This window comes from Lissotriton helveticus, chromosome 2_1 (assembly GCF_964261635.1).
Source record: "Lissotriton helveticus chromosome 2_1, aLisHel1.1, whole genome shotgun sequence".
Taxonomy (NCBI): Eukaryota; Metazoa; Chordata; class Amphibia; order Caudata; family Salamandridae; genus Lissotriton; species Lissotriton helveticus.
Genome location: NC_136059.1, coordinates 1,279,079,246 through 1,279,101,918, shown reverse-complemented (window position 1 = coordinate 1,279,101,918; position 22,673 = coordinate 1,279,079,246). Strand labels below are relative to the sequence as shown.

Genomic DNA, 22,673 nt, shown 5'->3' with positions numbered 1-22,673 from the left:
CAGAATGGGTAGTAAATAGTTAAAGGCAATTGAGAACGATTGTACACATGCAGTGCATTATAAAAGAATCCAGATTTCCTAACATGAACCTGTGTTCAGTGGGCAGAAGGAGCATAAGCGCTAAATGTAATGTTACCAGTAGGAGGGAACTATCTATTCAGCATGGTAAAGAGCAGATCTAGGAGGTGTGTTCAGAGCGGGAAAAGACAAAGGTGCTGCCACCAACAACTCTAAGGATCGTGGTGGACAATGCTGCTCATGCCTTTTGCCACTTTCCAGCCTCTCTCATATTTGGACTGATCAGAAGATAGTGCACTCAAGTACATTCATGAGCCCTTCCCCGCACCACTGCCGCTTCTAAACTCTACTCCTAACCCGCTCCTGAGACTCCATCCAGCCTCGTGGGCACATACATGTACGCCTGCAGATCTTGGCACCGTACCTTTTTGCCTCAGTTCAGCCAGTCACATGACAGCGCAACCTTAGCCTGTGTTAAATGTGATCATTGCACTTGAGATTGAAAGCAAGGTGCACTCTTTAATGTGGAAGTTTGAAGGAAAACAAACCTCACATACCTAACCTGCCCATAATACTGGTGCTGCAATACTTTGCCCCTACTAACACAGCAGCACTGCAATGACAACCAAAAAACAAGGGTAGTTATCTTTCTTACCATTTATATGCTGAAGAAATGCAGGGAATCAGTTGTCAGTGCTGGAAATTGATACTCCAGGTCACTTACATTACCACTGCATCTGGGATCAGTATGTTGTGCTTAGGCAAACAGTGGCATTGACGTGAGGTTGAATTAATGGGACTGTGGACCATTGAGTTACAAATCTGTACTCTCGAGATTTGGTTTCCTGCTTTGCAAAGGAAAAAATAGTGATAGATACACAATTGGATAGTTTTAGAGCACAAACTAAACACTAAGGTATCAGTTGGGGCTGGTCCCCTTGCCCCAGAAGGTGCAGAGAACCTTCGAACGACAGAAAATTAACTGCACAAAGGAATTGCCAAAAAAAGGCATTTGCTTGTTACAGCAAGCATTGTGTTCAATCCCACCACAAAGCAGTGAGGTCTCAAATATCCCAAATCTCTGTCCACAATGATTCAGATGATCAAAAAAGTCCATCTACTATTAGCGGATGACTGTGGATATCCCCTTTGCTGTGCAGGTTCCCCTTCCCCATGCTTGTCATACCAAATGTGCCTGAATTCTAACATTGTTAGGATATATGTTTAAGGGCAAGAAATCCAGAAAGATACTGGACCTCAATCACACAATTTATGTGCACCATAGTTCAGTGTGGCACTCGCCAAATTCCATCCGCACATGTAGAAGACAGATCAATTTGGAGAATCGGGATACTTTGAAGTTTTCGCCTGCAGACAGCATTCCCTACCTTTAGAGGCGATTTTCTAATGTACTATGTTACATGGAAACAGCAGCAAGATGGATGTTTGCAGCAGAGGAACAGCAAGCTAGCTGTTAAAAAGATAATGAACACTTTCAAAATCATACCTCCGTTGTAAATCACAAAAGCTTTTTGACGTTCACTTTACTTATACTCTTTGAGCCAAAAGAAAGTAGGCAACATGGGTTTGAAAGGCACTTCCTCATTTCTTAGGGTGCAGGAAGATGAATTTCTCTGGCAGAGAAGTAATTTCCCTGTAGAGAAAAACAAAGGGGACAGTTGCAGGTCTAGTGCACATATCCATCAATCCTACTTAACCCTTTCTATGCTGATGACTGAACCGCTCCGACATCAGCTGCGGTGGCGCTGTGCTGATGACGGAGCGGTTCTGTCATGGCCCGGCTGCCGCGGCTGCGCGGCGCCTTCTATTGAGCGGGCGGGGCCATGACGGAACCGCTCCGTCATGCGCACAGCCCAACCGTGGCTGATGACTGAGCGGTTCCGTCACCAGCATGCGGCGGCCGCCCCGCCCCCTTAGCGCTGCGGCAGAATAGCCGCCGCAGCGATGCGGTTAAGAAGATTCTCCAACACGCTGACGTTCTGCTGGCTTAAGTATAGGAAAATTGTAGCATGCATAGATACCTAAGACTTGTTTCCGTTTCCACTCCTCCCCAGCGCAGCCTTTCAAGGTAGAAAAACATCATTACATGTTCCAAAGAAATGTACATAGTGTTAAATTAAGTATTGGCTTCACCTTTGTGATACATCCTTGTTTTCATATTAGAATAACTATATAGAGCTCAACAACGTACTGGTCACAGCCAAGTCCAAATGTACCAAGTGTGGAGTCAACCGTTGTCTTTGCAAGCGACTAAACTTTTGGACCATCACTAACTCCGATCAAAGCGAGCCGCACGCAGTCCATCTGAACAGCACTAAAGCATACATGGATGGGCGAGTGCTGTCCTCCTGTCATTGAGGAGGACCTTACCTAGCACCTCCTAAACAGCATCTGATGAGATTAAAAGACTGTAAAGATACTTGGATAATATGAGCATTTCCTCTCACTCCATGGCCCCTTCACGAGCACTAACAAATCACATGTTATATTCATTATTTTTATTATATTAGAAAAAGATTTGTACATCTCTACAGCTGCTCTAAGAGTGCCCCAGTTCTAACAGTAAAGTCTAGACCCCTTAAATAAAAGAACTAGAAGTCAGACCCAAAGAGCCGAGTATTAAGAAGTTTTTTAAAAAGCTACTCTGTGGCCCGGAGTTGTAGCAGGTTAGCATCCAACTCCTTGGCAGCCAGATAGGAGTAGGAGCTGCCGCCCCATTTTTTTCCCCCTGAACCGAGGGATGACCACCAGCAATGAATTGGGTGACCAAAGTAACCTAACTGGTTGATATGGAATACATTTGTTGGACAAGCACCGAGGGCCTTTACATTAGAAACTCTATGAATAAGAACTAAGCCTTTGAACCTGACCCGTCTATCGTAGGTAACCGCAGTAGATGTTTTAAAGCTAGATGAATGTGAGCTTTCCTCATCTTAGTAAAATACGTCGGTTACTTTTCAGTAGGAAGACTGTTTACCACACTGTAAGAAGGGCAGCATTGCGTTTTGAGTCCATATTTCACTTCCAGAATTGTCTATTAGTGTTTCTGGCAGAAGGCGGTCGTTTTTTGCAACAGGTTGGATCCACTTAAGTGTTTGAGTATGTGAAATAGTACTATAAGACTGCTACATAAGATACTCATAAATGCCATGGTGAATCAACCTTTATGTGTTCATCTCCCTATTAGTAAAAGTACAAAAAAAAGGCACATGTGAATCTGTCCTGTGGTCTCAGTATTAACATCAGGATGCTTTGTAGGCATTGGCACCCTGATGGCATGACATGATATTCCTTCCCTCCCACACTAGCACCTATCCTGAATTCCAAGCCTTGCTGCTGCTGAAACCGTGCATAGACTTTGGTAACTTTCTTACCGCTATGCCCCTGGAGGCAATTGAGTTAATAGCGCAAAATAAAATAAAGATGGTAAACTGGCATAATGTATCATGGACCATTGAATTCATGGTATGGACATTTTGGCACAAAGTCACTCAGAATTACACAAAGATTGAAGAATTCAGCAGTCATGTGGTAAAGCAAAATTGCAGGCAACATGCATATGTGATCCAAAATTAGTGCTGTTGGCTCCTGGTTTGTTCACAATGTTGTTATATACAAAAATTGAAAAATCTTTTAATGGATTATGGCTCGCTTCTTTTTGGAAGAAACAATAGTTATAGTTTTTGGCCTTCATGTTTCTCCTATTGCATTATATGCACACCACGCTGAAAGTCATTAACCATTAATTAGTTTCCAGCTTCCCACTTTCTCTTAGTGCTGTAAAGTGTTATAACATGTCAACTGCTGGACTGTCTCTTAGTGCTCCTTATTCCTTATTTTGATATCTCAATATTATGATTATACAGTTATTATTTCTGAACATTTGTGCTTTAAGAGTACTTACACCTCAATTGTTGTTTTGAATTGTTTTTATCAACAGGTGTCGGTTGTTGACATTGGAACTTAATCGTCCACCATCATGAGTGTGTACAGTGTTTCTCTACCAGGACCCGGTCCATTTGGCTTTAGGCTTCAGGGCGGCAGAGATTTCAACACACCACTGACAATCGCCAGGGTAAGGAAGTCTTTACTCAGATATCTGATGTGCAGTATGTTTCCCTAACACCAGAAATAGTTTAAGAGTACCAATTTCTAGCAGTACCACCGCTTTTAACCACTTTATTTATCGTTTGGTCACTTATGTAGGGCTATTCAAATTTTCACCGAACTGGATGGAATAATATGAGTTTTTATCAGTCAGTTCTGTATAGTCCGGTACCGCTCATGGAAAAAGGGATTCAGAATAGTCAGGCTGGCAGTTTTAATCTAGGGATGCTATGTTTTAGAATTTTGTGTCCTTTCTGCATCAATCATTGATTTTCAAATATGTTTGTCTGTTCAATATGTGAATATTGCAAATCTGGTCTCTTCAAAAAAAAAAAAAAGTTTTTAAAATGCAAAAAATAATCATTCAATAGTATAAGGTTGAAAACCACGCACAAGTCTGTCCTATCAAACACATTTATTGATCTTCACAGTGTTTGCAGGCTTAAGCAAAAAATAGTGTCTTCGTACAGAATTGTTGTAAAGTAAGTCCACTTAGAGAGTGGAAGAGAACTTTAAAGAGAAAATAGCTAATCTAAGTAATAATTGACAAAGTTGTCTTTTGTGATGTACCTTCTGACGATCTTGGCAAAACTAAACATTATGACTAGGCCTGGGCAGCAAATTCCGTTCCGCTCCCGGAATTTGCGGAATTCGGGTAATTTCACGTTCCGTGGAGAACGCGAAATTGCCCAAACTTTTTCGTTCCGAAATTTTTTGCTTGTTTGCGTTCTCAAATGCGTGTTTGCGAAATATTTCCACCCGAGCACGCAAACAGCGATTGCGAACAGTAAAAAAGCAAAGATTTTTCACTGTTTTGCGGAGATTTGCGTAACGCGATTACGCAAATTCCACCCACCCCTAATTATGACTTGAGGTAAGAAGGATAGCATAGAAGAAAGTGGAAAACAAAAATTGTCCAGAGACCAGTAACAAAAGCTGGTTTTGTTGTTGTTATAGCTGTCTTTTGTAGCAACTCATTTAGTTTCTATATTCTATAGCTGAATTATATATAAATTGACACCTTCGATATGTGACATCCTGTTTTAAGTTATGCCTTGCCTTAGTGTTATTATAGATTCATATCTCAAAATGGGGCACCAAGGGCAACACGGCCATATCGCCTGGTTCAACTGTGTCTAGATTGTGCACTTTTACAGGTTGCATGTGATTATTCGCCTTTGAATTTCAAATCTACCCTCTAAAGTCTTAGGCAAGTATCCATGGCATATCTCTCACCCTCCACTACCTTTATGAGAGTGGCCTAGTGGACATTTACAGCTATGTTCACTTGCCCTTGCTGTCATTTGCCTCGTACACTATGTTCACTTGCGCTTGCCGTCATTTGCCTCCTACACATAGTTGGCAACATTGTTCTGCTGATCTTTATGGATACTTCAGTTACATTTGACTGCCACATATGAGGGGAGGGTGCTCAGGGCAATGCTTGGAATTCCAGGCTCCGCTTTAAGATCAGATCAAATATATTATTTTTAGGCGAGATAGCAGAAGAGGTGGCTAACAACTTTCCCCAATTAGTGAAATTTATCAATGTTACCTGCTGGTATCCACAGCTACGCTCTCTGTCTCCCTCTTTTTAGTATTTCCCTCCAATGCTGAGCAACACCTATCGACCCATTTAGGGTTTCAAATGTATGTAAAGGCAAGCATATTTTAATGTCTTTTGTTTTGGAATGATGTCTCAAGATTGTATCTTCAAACTGTATTCGGTCACACAAAGCTGTGCATATTTAGCTGTGATACACATACTGTTGGTTTGGGAGCTGCAAGCAAGGTGGAGGGCTATTGCTCCCAAAAACTTGTACCTCTTTAAGAAGAAATGTCACTCATTTTATCACTGCCAACTTATACAACAGATTTTCGCCATCTACATGTATTTAGTTAGGAATCCTAATCCTGTCTAATAACCAAATATTCACTCCACTACCTTCTGAGGGCCCGATTCACAGAACTAACTTAAGACAAAATCCTAAACTTACTACCATTTTGGTATTCACAGAAGGCACTTACTCATTTTGGTATTCACAGAAGGCACTTACTCATTGATGAGTAAGTGCCTTCTGTGAATACCAAAATGTGTAAGCGCACTTACTCATTTTGGTATTCACAGAAGGCACTTACTCATTGATGAGTAAGTGCCTTCTGTGAATACCAAAATTAGTAAATGGTAGTACGTTTAAGATTTTGTCCCAAGTTAGTTCTGTGAATCGGGCCCTGTGTTTTTACTATTTGATATGTCTGTTATCTGTGTACGTTTGTAGCACATTATTCACTTCTAGCACATAATATATCCTAACTGCATTCAAAGGGTGATCTCATGCCAAAATTGCACGGATATTGCACATGACTGTATGGGTCAAAGGTAACATTATTTGCAATAGGGGGCATTCTGAAATAAAAGACGACTGTCTATCTCCTTCCCTTTATCTCACTTGCTCTCTTTATTTCCCACGATGCTTGGATGAAGTCATTTGCTCATCTGGTTAAAGTATGTTTCTGTACCTTTTCACCAGACTCTCTCCCTATCCCGAATGCAGGAGTAATGTAAAATGCTATGGAAGGTCTATGTATCTTTGTTCATATAAGCCAGACAGCCCATTGTGCCATTATAGCCAACAGTACATTGCTTTCTATGATATACAGGTTTAGATTTCCCACTGCATTCTGGGGAATTGCAAGTGCAGATCTCCAAGTGCTGCTGGAAAAGTTAACCGGATTTACGGAATGTGTTGTATGGGCTTCTCACCATCTAAGTCTAGTCTGCATTTGTGTGATAATTTAGCATTCTGCTTCATGGTTTGCAATGAGCGCTGGACATTTTATGTTACGAGTTGTCACTTGGGGTAAATTGCAGGTTGGTGAGACAGTTTCCCTTGTTAGACAGCTCCTTGAGACACTCACGGGTGAGTAGTTGCGCTATACAAACTCCTGATTGATTGATCGATTGATTGTTCAGTACCTTTCCCTCAAGTCCCAGAGCAATGACATCCTTGGATTTGGGCTATGTTAATTTGAATGTGGTAAACTTATTTTTAGGTTGGATCTTAGTGTTGTCAAAACTTCTCTAAAAGTGTCCAAACACAAGCCTACAATTTTCCTTTATGGATTATAAATATTTGCAAAAAGTGGAATATGTGTATTGCTCTGTTTAACTGTCTTATTTTTTTGCTTTCTCATGATAAGGGGATTACTTAACCCATATAAAAATTATCTGACGTCCATGGGGCAGTATTTTGATGTTGTGTTGCTAAACATTTTCCTTCTGCAGGAATTACTTCATCAAAGAGCCTTCTCCTTCCTGCTGTTTCTTAAGTTACCTAGAGTTTTGGGGTGCCGGAATATCATCTTAACTGTCCTCACAGTCTTGAGTGCTTCACACACAGGACCCTTGATTTTGGAGCCAAATCTTTAATATGCTAATACTGTTTTATGCGAACTCGTCCCACTTTTTTTAATGCCATTTTGCTTTGGTGAGCATTACCTCTTATTCTAGATCTTGAAGGGGGGGGGGGGCTATAACCACTTTCTTTCTACCAATTTTATTTTTTCCTTTTTTACCACTGTCCTACATGTGTAGACCCACTTTTGTCACCCAAAAATGCCAAGTGTTGACTTTTTCAAATGAATAAAAGTTTTTCTTTTGCTGCAGCAATATCAAGCTCTCTTGACAGAATTTAAGAACAATTTGTGAACAAAAAGGGATTTGTGCGAGTCTTTTTTTCCATGTGTTTGTCTGCATCTACATGATCATTTCAGGATAAAATCTGGATTATTATATTCAGTTGTATAACAAAGTCTGCTGGTTTGCTCTTTTTTTAATAACATGACTGACGTTTCTAATCGATGCAGGGGCTTTAGTAGCATTTGGAATCAAGTGGGCCATTCCACAAAATAATTGTGTATTACCTCCAGTCTGTTGCATAAACTCAGATATTCATTTATTCATTTGTAACGTTTTCGATCGCGTGAACATGACCCATGAGGGTATCGGAGCGCTTTGCAAATGATTGTATCACTTCCATAAAGGTTTTCAGAGATTGTTTTTTTCAGTAACTCCGAGGCGGGCACTCAAAGTTTTCCCCAACGTGCATATCGACAAAACGTGTTAACATCCAACTTACTTTTATACATTTAATGAATTGTCTAAATGCAGGTGCCAATAATTGAAACTTGCAATCGTAGATCTATATTATTTTACTTTATCTACAGAAGTGATATCAGGATCCACCGTAACTGAACTTTACTTTGACACTTTTTCTAGAATTATGGATGTTTTTAGAAACCCTATAGAACTTTCAAATAAAAGGAAATCAGACATTTGATCTAAGGTGTAGATCTGTGCTTTTAAAGCCTCTATCGCTGGCTGTTGCAGCTTCGTTGAGTCACGAATGCCACACTCACGGGAGATGGTGTGAAGTTAAAGACTAGATACAGGTTTAGCCAAAGATACAGTGTCCAGCCAAACATGTTGCCTTAGGAAGAGTACACCACTAAAATCAATAAAGGCAAAGAGTTAACTCTCAATACCGAAGTTATAAGCCAAAACAAGCATTAGGAAGCAAGCAGGACTGGCCTTTTTAGGGTCCGCCTACACAGCGCTTGCTCTGTGCTTGTGAAATCTCATGTATTTAATATATCTTAAAAGGGGTCGTTCCGATCGCTGAATTACTGTGCTCATTCCCAAGATAAGATCTATTCCCACAGAAAAGGCAGACCGCTTCTAACAGTATGCTGGAATGCTTGCTTTGTATTACCTAGTTTTGTAAATCAGATGCTTTAGCACTAGAACGTTTGTGGCATTTCCTATTGATGCCTCAACAACCTTCTTTGCACTTTATAGGCATTATCCTTGAGGTTAATGAAGGCTATGCTGCTTGTATTCCCTATGTAAGAGAAGCTTTCCAATTGTGTGCATGAGGGAAACTTGCACTGTGGTTGCTTGTGCTGTACCTGTTCTGAGTGTGAGTGCATCTTGAACTGCAGATTCCATGCTATGCGTTTTATATATGTATGAGGGTAAAATAGTGAACCCATTTTTCAGTTTAAAGCTGCTAAACCTCTCAAACTTGTAATGCTAGTATTCTGCTTTCCTCCTCTTACTCAACCCAGAAGCCATCTTTTACTCACCTCTTCAGAGTTGCACTTTTCCTGACACACGGACACCCTGGAGGGAAACTCAGAAAACTGTTGGAGCTTAATTACCAAGCTTAGTGCTAAGTTTAGAGGCACTCCCACTGCCACCCTCCTGAAATATTGAGTCCTTATTCATGCCACGGGTCATATATTTTACTTTTGTGTGGATAGAGTACTCCTTTGAGGGGTATAAAGGACGCTGCATTCATTTACTGAGATCTTAACTCCTCTCCTCCCTTTTTAACCCTGGGCTATCTCCTCTAGCTACATTCAGCAGTGGTCCATTGCTTCCATGCTTGGCTTGTGCTGTATAAATATCATTACAAGTACACAACCTATTTACAGTGTGGCCGTTCTCAGCTTGTTTCTTTTCATTGTATATCTTTCTAAGAATTTTCGTTTTCATTATGTTAATTTCTAAGCATGTTCATTTTGTATGTGTTTTCAGAACCAACATTTGATGCTCATTGTTGGATTCTATAAAAAAAATCACATTGGACTATTAAAATCTCACCCTTTACTACTACTGTCTGTTGTGACATGTTTTTATCATTGACCTGTAAAGTGCATGAATCAAAGGGGTGGGTTCGGTGACTAGCTGTAAACCAGCACTGGCAAGTCAATACTCTTAGGTTTAATCTCTAACACTTAGTGTGTAAGCACATGAGAGCAAGACAGACAGGAGGGAGCCAGCAGGAGTGGGCACAGAGGCTATTTTTGTGAAACGGATCCTCGTGATGTTGAATGCAGGCATAAAGATATAACAAGTCCACAGCATTAGGTGAGAGGCGCATAGTCCACTGGGCTGTGCCAAGGTGTGAGTGGCAAAGTCTCAAGCCAATGCCTGAAAGAGGCTGGTTGAAGAAAGCCAGAAGGTGAAAGGGGTGGGTCCAAAGCCCACTCTAAGTTTATTGGTCTTCTTGACAGCTGTGCTGTCAAAAAAGCACAACTAAACCTGGCTGCTTAATTCACGTGCAAAACTGTGTGTGTCATATGGAGCATTGTTCTATGTGCATAACAGTCTTGCAGCGTGTGACACAGATGTGTAGCCCTAAATGGGTTTCAGCTAGGATATCATTAAAGATTTTGCATTTACGGTAGACTTGCATTCAGTACATTTGGTCCCTAGTGGGGCAAACGCTGGGGTTTATCACTGCATAGATCACTTAAGTTTTCTGTGACCAGGTTTGACTCGTTAGAAAGCGATGGACCTCTGTGCTCTGTGTATTGTTTCGAACAATTTTTGTGTTTGAGTCATTTTAAGGCTATGTTACAAACATTCTTCTCTCTTTGCCAGCTTCTCGTAAATATTCCACTGAAATATGCAGACTGTGGCCGGTTTTGGGGACGCATCTAGTCTGGTATACCACATGATAAAATATAAATGAACAAATTGTCTGGGAAACCAGCTGTTCCACATTTGTATTTCCATTTTTTTGTCACATCTGCTCGCTACAGGGTCCTCTCTCCCTTTTTAGGTTTTGACTGGCCATGCGCTTTGCGCATGTGCCAAAAAACCTCTTGAGTTGTGTGTGTGGGTCGGGATACGCCCCCTCCTCCGATTGGCTAGCTCCATAAATGGAGGCTAGCCATTGGACGAGGGGCCTGTCCGTCAATGCCGGACCAGATTCGGGGGCGTTCCCGAGATTCTTTGGCTTTTGCCGACGTCACGCGACGTCAGCCAAAAGCCGGGAACGCCCCCGAATCTGGTCCGGCATTGAGCCGGCACCCGCCTTCCTGCTTCGTTTATTTTGCAGTTACACACAGCCGTGAAAATAAGTAACTTCACATATTGTGAAACTCGTTTATGTCTGCCCCGAGAGGATGAGTTGTTAGGCTCGGGCTGTTGCGGTCGGAAGAAGGCAGAGAGCTGGTGAGTTAGTTCCCTCTGTAAAGTTATACTCTGTTTAATTATATAGCCCCGTTGTTTAAAGGACTTCTGAATGTCGCAGGCTACTTTTCATTTATACATTATTAGGAAACTCGCTCGCGGAAGACTTCGGCATTTCTGTGTGATTATGCAAGACAGCAGTTTGAAATGTCCCATGGCTATGTAAATATAATTGTGCTACTGTGTGAAAGTAAATACTTTGCTGTTCTCAGACCGTTGGTAACAAATCGCATATCTCGTAGGCGGATAAGCGATCGAAAACATTTGCTTTTCGTTTAAAACGTTATCTTCCAGTTTCGATAACAGAACTTCCCGAACGTATAAAAAAAGAAGAGGCGATGTATCACGGGAGTTCCCAAACAACCTGTCCCGTCGCGTGCAGGTTGCACTGTGTTTTCACGGAAGGAATAGCGCCTGGAGGCAGCGTCAAGGCACACGCTCCTAGGTTATGAGCAGATGATCATCGGGGTTTTCTGCCCTCTGGGGTTGCTAAATCAAAAGTTAATTGTTAATGAGAAAATGAAAGGCGAAATAGGTGAATTTTTGGTATAGTAGTGGATGGAGGAGCAGGGCTTTAAGTGGGCCGGTTCTGCCAGTGCTCAGCACCGGCAGTTCTCAAAAGTAGGTGCTGAGACGGGTCCCTGTCGGGCTCTCTCCATTTTTCCTCTCACCATCAGCGTGAAAAAATCGCAGCTCTGCAGCAGCAGTTCCCCTCTTCACTGCCTGCGGTAACTTCAAAAAGACTCATAGTGCCTCAAATCCCATATTCTAGAGACACTGGTGGGTGCACTGGACGCCAGGCTTTGCCTTCTCTTCGCCTTGTTAGATGTACCTTTGTTTACCCTGTGGGCAGGCAGTAATGCCTCCAAGGTGGTTGATGACCAACTCAAAATCCATTGAACTAGCATATAGCAGTTGGCGACCCAGCAAAGGTTTTAGGAACTCTTTGCATTGGAAAAGGCCCGCCCCAGGTTGGTGAACATTCGTGACCCTTGTGAGGCTTGCACCATTAACTTGACACGTGCAAGATTCCACAACCCCGGTGTGGGGCCTTGCAAAGACTTGCTGCAGTTATGCCGGAGAATTGTCGTGCCCGTCCCGGGGGACTCAACTGTGACTGCAGCGCCTCTAAGGTAGGGGGCACTCGCGAAGTGCTCTGAGCGCATTAGACTACAAACGACACACCACAAATTGAAGAGAGTGCCTTGTTTTACAGTGCGCGCGGGCATCTCATTAGTCTTGCCTCCCGTACACTGTCTATGTGCAGGCCATATAAAATACAGCAGGCAGGCTAATTAAAATATGACAGATCCCATCTTCAGGACCGGCCTCCCAGGATAACATGTTTTCTATTATTAGCAATGAGCCTTATCTGCTCCCCTCCCCCCAGACACCCGATCCCCACAAAGGCACCTTGCCGCCCCCGATGCCACGGCAAGCGCTTCACGCGATCACAACCAGCGATTTGTCTGCGTGGCGCTCGGCGGACATACATATATTTTTTTTAACTTGCCCAGCGCGTGTAAATTACGAGACGCTGGCGGGGCGGGGGCGCTTGGCCTGCCTTCGCTCAGTGGATAACCCCGTGGCAGGGCGGTGCCACGCCGGATGACGGATGGCACCGGTGCCTGCAGTACCAGCTCTCGGGGGCCCTCCCAGGGCAGACAGGGAGGCAGCTGCGCTCTCGAGACGTCAGGAGCCTGGCCTGCCCCGGCTCAGGTTATCAATGGCCTGCAGTGTTCCAGCCGGAGCCCAGCTACCCCCTGCAGCCATTACTTTTACAGCTGAAGGCGACCTTCGTCTCCCGGCAATTAGCCTTCAAGCCACACACGACTTCTTAGTAGCCAGGCATAGGGTGTCTGCTGAAGCTGCACGGACTGCAGCGGGGCTGATATCTATATATTCGCAATTAGTTTACCAGCTAGTGCTGCGTTTCTGTGGCCTCGCAAGGTGTTTGGGAAGCGCTACACAAATACCATTTCAATAGCACCCACGATTAAGCTTCTAACTGGAGCATAGCCTTTCATAGTCAGGAACAACACTGGGGCGAGACCGGAGTTGTACCTCCGCCTAGAGTCACGCTTGCCCTAGCTGTGACTACCTCCTACGGCCACGCCCATTCTTTCGGCTCATGCCAACATTGTGCCAGCGTTGAATGGAGCAATGTGTGTCTAGTACAAAACAAGCATTTCCTTGCTAGATAACGGAGTCACTTCTCATAGCCTTGCTTCGCTGCTCTGGCAAGATTCTTGCAGAAGGGTCCGGCCTTACTGCTAGCGCCGAGGGTTTCCTTGAAAATGTCAGCAGTGCCGTGAAGCCTCTTCAAAGCCCATCTAGGCGCTGCAGCGCTCAGCCTTTCTTCTAGCAAAGACCTAATGCCAACAGAGCATGCTTTCTTGTAGTGCCTAACTCTTACAAGCGGATACAAAACGAGGCAGATGGAATACTTGAAGGAATCTCAGCATTGCTGATAATGCAGGGCCGCATTCCAGTACACATCATGTCACCTCAGTTTCGACCCAGCTATATGCAAATCAGTCTTGATCCTTGCGCCAATGAGAACAGGCCAGGTCCTCCTTGAACGGGAGCGCAAGAAACCCAGGACCGGTCTCGCTCTTATTACAGCCAGGTAATGGTTGATTCCCTTTTTAGGTTTTGACTGGCGATGCGCACGTAGTGCGCATGCGCCAAAAAACCTTATGTTTTGTGTGTGCAGTCGGGTATCTGCCCCAGTCTCCCATTGGCTAGCTCCATAAATGGAGGCTAGCCATTGGGAGACGGCTCTGCCCGTCAATCCCGGACCAGATTCGGGGGCGTTCCCGAGAATTTTTGGCTTTTGGCGACGTCACGCTACGTCAGCCAAAAGCCCTCAGGAACGCCCCCGAATCTGTTCCGGCATTGAGCCAGCACCCGCCTTCCTGACCTTCTCGGTTTCTTCCCTCAGGCTCGGACGGGAATAATTATCCCTCCCCTCGACTCCTCTTCACACCCACTCACTCCCCTCCTCCGAATTCCGCCGCCGCCCCCTCCTCCACGCAGCCGATTCTACCCCTTCCCGCCCCTCCCGCCCCCTGCTCCTTTCCCCGCCGGCACCAAGACACCAAGGTGACTTAAACTTGGTAGAGTTGGAGAAGGGAAACTACGTTTTAAATATTGTTTGCAGACAAATTCTGGTTTTATTGTCTATTGAATTACTCCTTACTGCCTTAACTAAACATTAACCTAATGAAAGGAATGTTGCGATTTTAATTTTGGCACGTAATGCACCATTTGACCAATGACAAAAACGTCTAAAAATTATAAAGTTAAAATCCTAGAGACTGGTTGTTAAATTAGTGCTTTGTTCCCCTATTTACGCCAGCATTTATAACGATTCTTTAAATACAAATGAGAAAGGTCCAAATAAAAAAAAAAATAACAACAATTGAAAATAGGTAGCGGTAGACAGAGGCAGTGAATGGTGGGCGGATCCTGGGGTGAGATAGAGGGTCACAGAGGGGAAGTCAGCGAGGGCGGTAGAGGCAGTGAGGGGTGAGCGAAAGGTCTAGATGGCGCCATAGATTGTGAATAAGGGAAACGGGCTGTGAGTGAAACGGGATTGAGGGGCAGCAAGGAAGACGGAGGTAATGCGGGAGAGCCGGTGAGACCGAGACCCTCTCACAATAGCTTATCCTGCTCACACGGGCCTCGTGAGAGCAGATAATCCGCGGGAGCATCTAGAGGCTGCTTTCCTCTGGTGGCTGCAGCATCGAGGAGAGACCAGCCCGCCACCCTCCTCAGAGGAGACCGTATCTGAGCGTCAGCTGGTGCCCCCACCGACCGGGGGAGGCGCCCAGTATCGTGGGAGAGGAGATTCGCCCCGATTCCTGCCTCCACCGGAGAGGAGAAATGAGGCCACAGCAGCAGGAGGCGGCCGGGCCCGGCGATGCCTAGGACCCCTGGAAGGAGTGCATGGACACCGCCGTGCAGCTGGCACTGCGGGCTGGAGAGGTGAGCACAGAAGCAAGCGGCCATAAGGTGGAGGTGGGGTGAATCTGGAGGGGGGGAAAGGCTACGGTGGATAGAAGGGTCAAGATGGGAGGCACGGGTCCTCTCGAGGGAGCTTTGGGCTAGCAACGATCAGGGCTTTCGGAGTTAGGGTAAGGGGGCGTGCGGACGATCAGCAACGCTCTCGGCTGTGTAAATCACTCAACGGTTGAGGGATGTTATAAAAGAACCCCTTTTCATCCATGGGAATGAGTGAACTACTTGCAGATATATGGGGTGGGTTCCCACGCCTTAAACCGATTTAGAGTGTGACACTGTAACCCACCCCAAATCTTCGGCTGGGTGATTCAAACCCCGATCGAGACAGTGTGACGCCCCATAAAAAATTGTGGTGGAATCTGTAATTTTCGATACTATTCTTTCCTAAGTTTTAATTTGTCCCTGGTTTTTAACATGGATATTTCAGCTGCTTTGAGCTATGGCCATGAGTTAAGTGCTCCAAGCTAATAATTGTGATTGACCTGCTGGATACATGTTCTGATCCAGGCAGGCCCCCTCACCCCTTCATCCTTCAAAGGTTGATTGGAAGGGTTTCAGTCAAGTTGGCAAAAAGAAACAGTGCAGCAAAACTGCAGTCACTGCAATTTAAGTCATAATATGTCGATTGTAAGAGTGACAGATTGTTTCTTTTCTTCTCCTGTGAGTCACAGAAGAAAGCTGGTTGGTTTCTGTTTTGGTAACTTTTGCACTTGGCATAATGAACATTTCTTTTTTAGCATTACAAGCTATCTTGTGCGTAAGTACAAAAGTGACCAGCTGTTTTTTTTTTTTTTGCAGCTGTATTTTGCAGTTTTTGGACTTTCCATCCTGAAGTTACCCTGCGTTTTGATTTTTGGCTAAATATAAGCTTCCCTACTGTGCAGTTACAGGTGTCGTGGGGGGGGGGGGGGGAGGGGCACGGTGAAGGGTTGGTGTAGTTCCAGTGGTTAAGCAATAGGCGAAGACAAAATGTAAACACCCATTGGTAAAGAATTAGGAAGACCGCATGGAGAATTTCCAGGTTTGAGCTAATAAGACGGAATCAACAATATTTTGGCGTATAGACTGAGTAACAACTGGTGAAAGAGGTAATGAATGTCAGTGCTGGAAGCGAAATTAGTGCACACCCATAAGGCCTAGTACCACATTCAAAATAAAAGCCGTTTTTTTTATGGACTCTGCTTGTGCCTCCGTGTGCCCCTGTTGCGCCTCTGTGTACCCCTGTTGCGCCTCTGTGTACCCCTGTTGCGTGCTTGTGCCTCTGTGTGCCCCTGTTGCCTGCTTGTGCCTCTGTGTGCCCCTGTTGCCTGCTTGTGCCTCTGTGTGCCCCTGTTGCCTGCTTGTGCCTCTGTGTGCCCCTGTTGCCTGCTTGTGCCTCCGTGTGCCCCTGTTGCCTATTTGTGCCTCCGTGTGCCCCTGTTGCCTGCTTGTGCTGTGTGGGTGTGTGTGGAGGGCTCCGTGTGGCTGTGTGTGTGGGAAGCTTTGTGTGGCTGTGTGTGTAGGAAGCTTTGTATGGCTGTGTGTGTGGGGGGCTTTGTGTGGCTGTGTGTGTGGGGGGCTCTGTGTGGGTGTGTGTGTGTGGGGGGGCTCTGTGTGTGTCATTTGCGGGAGATAAAGCTAGTGGCATTGTAAATGACAATGCCATTTATTTATGTTAAAAAAGCATTAATAAAAATAATGTCAAGAGCAATGCCAATAGCTCTAACTTTAACAAAGGCAAAACCATTGCATTGTAAATGCTTGTTTTTTTTTTCCTCCCTGAGAGGCTTTTTAGTCCTGGACGGCCACCATCTCCTGACTCGCAATCAAGGTCCAGAGGGGAAGGGCTTCACGTGCCTTTTTTGTGCAGCTGTACTCCGCGAGGTGAATTTTAAACTATCTCTCATTTTCACACTTAATAAGTGCCATAATGTCAGCTTGTTGAAATTGTGACAACTTGAACTACTGGCTCCCTAGCACAGGAGTGCATTTTGTTTTGTAACCTGCTTCAAAAGAGAAGTCCATTCCTTCAGTACTGAAGGAACAATCCCCACCTCTGTGTATGGCCACGGTGGTGGTCTTACCGAAGCCGGAAAGGACCCAAAGAAGTGCACATCATACCGCCCTATCTCACTGCTGAATGTTGACCTAAAAAACCTTCGCCAGCATACTGGCAGCCCGCTTAGCACCACACATGCAGGGGCTGGTGGACCCCGATCAGTCCGGCTTTATACCCGAAAGAAGCTGTAGCAATGACTCCAGGCGACTATGCAACCTTATCAACAAGACCCAACATTGTCAAAAGCCAACCTTGCTCTTGTAGATGCCTAGAAGGTTTTTGATCGGGTCCAATGGCCCTACTTGTGCCTGGTTTTGGCGAGATTTGGCCTGGGACTGCGATTCTTGCAATGGGTCTGTAGCACATATAAGGCCCCTGTGGCATGAATTAATGTGAATGGGGTTAGGTCTTGAACCTTTAAAATCGGGAGAGGCACCCGACAGAGGTGTCCCTTATCACCCCTCCTATTGGATGTATGACGTTACAACGCATGCTTTTACCACGCATGCTGTTACAACGCAGTTTTTACAACGCAAACCTTTACAATGCATAGCGCTTTGGGGTGCTGGATAGTGAATAGTTTAATTTACTATTCCAACTCCAGTCCCCGTGGACACTAGCGAAGGTGTTGGATAGTAAATTAAATCTATTCCCTATCCTAGAGCGCCCCCCAGTGCAATGCGTTGTAATGGTTTTCGTTGTAAAACCTGCGTTGTAAAATTTTCGTTGTAAAGGATGTTTCCCCTCCTATTTGCTCTGTATAGGGAGCCTTTCACGGAGCGCATTTGTCAACACACCGCAATCACTGGGATTTCTAGGGGAGATGGGAACACAAGATTTCCCTTTACGCCGATGATGTGATGCTCTTTCTTACCCACCCAGATACCTCCATACCACCACTCATGCAGGAGTTCGATGTCGGGTCTCAGGCTTTAAGATGAATATTCACAAGACCCAAGCCCTTAGCCTCACTATCCCTAGTGCTGACCTAGGGCGATTAAAAGTGGACGTCCCCTTTGGATGGGCGGACTCCGGTGTCCCCTATCTGTGCCTCCAAATATTCTTTACGTTTGATCGCACGGTATGCGAGAACTATGGTACATTATTGAACAACACGCAGGCCGCTCTCCAGCGTTGGAGACAACTTACATTGTCCTGGCTTGGCAGACTAGCCGCGGTCAAGATGACTCTACTGCCTCGTATATTATAGGTAATGCAAACTCTCCCACTGCAGCCCCCCCCCCCCTCTCTCAGGTACTCGCCAAATTGCAGCAAATTTGGTGGATTTTGTCTGGGGTGGGACTAAAGCTTGCATGGCACACCAACAAACTTATTTGAAACAAGCAGATGGGGGACTGGGATTTCCCAACTTAGTGCTGTACTATCAAGTGGCCCAATTATGCTATATGGTCGATTGGTGTAGGCTAATGTCCGAAAAGCATTAGTGCTTTATAGATCCGGCAATAGCAGGTATACATATGTGGAAGGTCCCATGGCTACCCAAATGTCACCGCCAATAGGAGTATACATCTCCCCGGTGTTGAGAGCCATGCTGACTGCGTAGGACCGGGTCCAAGTGGCACAAGGTGTATCAACTCCTATGTCCCCATTGACCCCTTTCACAGGGCACCCAGAGTTTTCTGCCGGCGCTTCATGGACAATGCCACCTTACGTGGCAAGAAGCTAACTGCAAGATGGTGGGGATCTCTTTGACGAGAATGGGAAAATGGATTTCCCCCAACTATCAGCGGGTTATAGTCTCCCCAAATCTACGTACTAGCAGTACCTTGCCCTAAGACACTGGGTAACACAACCAAAAGTTAGCATACACAAGGGCGCCCTTTAACGAAATTCGAGAAATGGTTCACAACCAGAACCTCAGACAAACAACTATTGCTCAGACATATACGCCTTCTTAATCACACACCCCCAGCGAAGTAAGACACCAGTGCAGCGCAGATGGGAGACGGAATGCGTGCAGGAATTCTCCCCTAAAGACTGGCAGGACATTGCGCACAGAGCTAGAGCCTCCTCCTGTAGTACGGCAGGCAAGGAGATGTTCCGCAAAATAGCGCATTACTGGTATTACACCCCAGATAGGGTGGCGTGCTGGAAACTGGGGGCAGACGCTCACTGCTGGCACCACTACGGCTAGATAGGCACCTTGACCCATCTGTTGTGGGATTGCCCCAAGATACAGCCCTTCGGGGACTCCATATTGCCTGACATAAATACCACCTACGACACCGATCTGCCACGATTTCCGAGTTCCATAAGTTATGGGAGGTGGTAGGAATGGAGAAGATTACAGCCAGCATATCTCACAGACTTCCCCGTTTTGATAAAACCTGGAAATCCACACTGGAATTTTTATCTACTGAATTTAACGAACTTACTTGCCCCGTGTACCTACGTGTGCTTGGACTTCAGGAAGAGATCCCCCCCGAGACACAAAGACACCCCCGCAGCAGAAACGCAGGACAGATGAAGAGGCCCACTAGACATGCACAACAAAATCTAGTGCTGATCTCCCCACATCCTTCTATTTTCCCTCCCTCTGCCTTTCTAGCTTCTATCCTTTCTCTCTTTCTCCACTCTGATGTTTTCCCACCGGCCAGTAGGTTGTAGGTGGTGATTTTATTTTGAAAATAAAATAAAAAGATGTAAACCATAGAAAGAGAAGTGCATTTTAGTGCGGGGTCTGGTGGGCCAATACTGTACTTTGCCAATGCTTTATTCTTTCCATTTTGTTATAAATATATATTCGATTGCTTTCAAACATCCTTGTGAATTTACATTATCTATTCAGATTACAGTGATTCAAAGCCAATAGTAACTTTTCTGTGTGCTAATAAGAATCATATTTTTTTGGGCTGGCCACTAAAAGTAAAAGGTTTTCCATACCTGTTCTGTTACAATGATACATACATTTTTTTAAGTTAATATTTATTGCAGGCACATGGCTACATGTATAGTAGTTGGTAAACTTTCTTTTTTTACTCCTGTTAATTGTATTGTATATGCTTGCAATAGCAAACATTAGCTACAACCACACCTATTATTTTTACCAATGCTTGTCTTTTTTGCCCCTACCATGTGGAATGTTTTACTACTCTAGAATCTGAATCCAGCTATTTTGAATGCTGCAAACGACTTCAATCATGTTTATCCAAAAGATGCTACTCCCACTAGCCTTTAGTTTTTATACTCCTACTCTGGCTGTGCCAGAAGCAGAAATCACCTACAATGCCTAATTTACTCATCGCAAGCCGTTAGCATCAAGAAACCGCTGTAGATGTTGTGAGAAGTTGGCCTGGTATATGCCTCTCACTAGTTCTAGTGATCACCTTGTACCATGCCAAGCAACCCTTATGGTGCAGGTTGTAAAGTCAACCTTATAGACAAGCTATCCTAGGGGTAGCATGGACTAAGCAGTCTTAGGCTAAACTCTGTAAAGGCATGTGAAGCAAGCTGTTTTACCATACACAATCCCCTTGAATACCAAATGAAAGGACACCACACAGATATATATTGAAAATATATATATATTTATTTCTACAAATATCCCCTATACTCTTTATGAGCACAGAAGCAAATGCGTTAAAACAAAACACAGTTTAAATACACAAAAGTTGCACGAATATGGATGAACCCTAGGGGCCACCTAAACCATATACTAAAATAGTGGTATAAGAACCACTATGAGGAAAGTGAAGAGGCCTAGGGCCTGGGGAATCGCTGGAGCTGATCGGGACTAGCAGTGAAGAAGTCGGGAAAGGCCCGCGGGACTCGGGTGCAGTGCGGAAAGCGCACGCAATACCAATGCAATGTCAATGGTGCGTAAAAGTTACAAAGTTAGTTATTAAGGAACCTTCCGAGTGACCTAGGAGGATGAAACTTTAGACACAGACCCTAGAGGTGTGTACCAGTGTGGGAACACCGGCGGAGCTGAGTTACCTCACCCACAGGAAGCGGGTGCATAGTGTCGAAGTAGTGTCGGGTTTCGTCACGCAGGTCGATGGTGCTTGGAGCTGAAGATGCTGCAGGCGGCTCTATGTGAAGAGTTCCGGTGGATCCAAGGGTGGATCTGAAGAGGTGAAGACCTGAAAGCAGAGGGGACAATGTTCAGAGTCACTAGCCAGTGACTACCGTGGAACCAGGACGGAACCAGGCGATGTCGGGTGCGAACAGGCGTCGAGGTGTAGCTTCTCTCTGCAGCCACGTGGACACGAGGGGTCGAGGACGTCCAGGAGTCGGTCACGAGCTGTCCCACGCAGGCTTCTCGCTGTTGGCGGTGTCGGCGACTTGATTGAAGCAAACAGGCCTTGGCTAATGCAAGCCACGCAGGAATGGAAAAATGCTTGTCACTCGGACCAGCAAGGTCAGAGCGGGTGCTCCCTTTCACAGGAGCAAGGGCAAGTCTGGAGCAACCAGACCTGTGGTGAAAATTGTAGGTTTCGTCGCCAAGATGGCCGCTAGCCACGTGGCAAGTGGTCGGGATGGCGCATCGAGTGGCACGGTGCAAAAGGGCCCCACGCAGATCGTGGAGATGCTGGGGGGCTAATCTTTGGTGCAAGGGCTGCTCAAGGTTGGGGCTTCTCAAACCCCAAAGCACAGCGTCGAGGGTGCCTCTGATGCTGCGCAGTCAGCGTTTCGGGGGTCTTCCAAGAGGTCCGGTCCCACGTCTCTCGATGCCTCCACGGGTCCCTTCTTCGCAGGGACTGTGGATCGGGCAGTGAGAAGTCTGGGAGTCTGGGTCTTGTCAGGCTCTGGGCTCGGGCTCCGGCGGGAGGCGGCGGCAAAGCAGACGTCGAGTTGCTGGTTGGTGCCTGTGTTCACAGGGTGGTCACTCCTTGGCCACAAGGGAGATTCTCTTCCGTCTTTTGTGCAGCAGAATGTGGAAGTCCAGTCTTCTTCTGTATTTCAAGTTAATTCAGGATGATCTGAAGTCTCAGGACACAGCTCCCACTCTTATTCGAATCTGGGGGTCCGGATCACCTACTAGGTCCCTCCTCTGAGTGGAACCAGGAAGGGGAGTGGTTACACCCCCTTTCCTTTGTCCAGTTTCGCGCCAGGACTGGGGCAGGAAGGCCCCAGCACCGGTTTGAACTGGCCTATGCACGGGGACACCTTGTGTGCCCCAGGCATGTCTGATTCAATTCAGCCCTGTCCTACCCAATACACAAAATCCTGTCTGGGGTGGTGCTAGCACCTCCCAAGGCAGGAAACCCTTTGTCCAAGCTGCCCTCGCTGGAAGGACTCCCAGCAGCAGGAGGTCAGACTTGTGTCTGCGGTGGCAGCATCCATCTTGTGATGCTGAGGCTCTGTTTAACTTTAACCGGGGTTCAGGCTAGGTACATGTCGTGTCCCTCTAGAAGGGTGGAATGCTACCCCCGTCGCCAGAACTGGCGAGGGGGTAGT

General features: G+C 45.6%; 1 protein-coding gene across 1 annotated transcript in view; it reads left to right on the top strand.

Moving 5' to 3' along the window:
• The window catches only part of LOC144818624 (PDZ and LIM domain protein 5-like), a 323,750-nt gene that overhangs the window by 17,724 nt on the left and 283,353 nt on the right, over nt 1-22,673 (top strand). The window contains exon 2 of the mRNA XM_078676225.1: nt 3,980-4,114. Coding sequence (XP_078532351.1) covers nt 4,019-4,114 — 96 coding nt within the window. The 5' untranslated portion in view covers nt 3,980-4,018. The remainder of the gene's footprint in view (nt 1-3,979; nt 4,115-22,673) is intronic.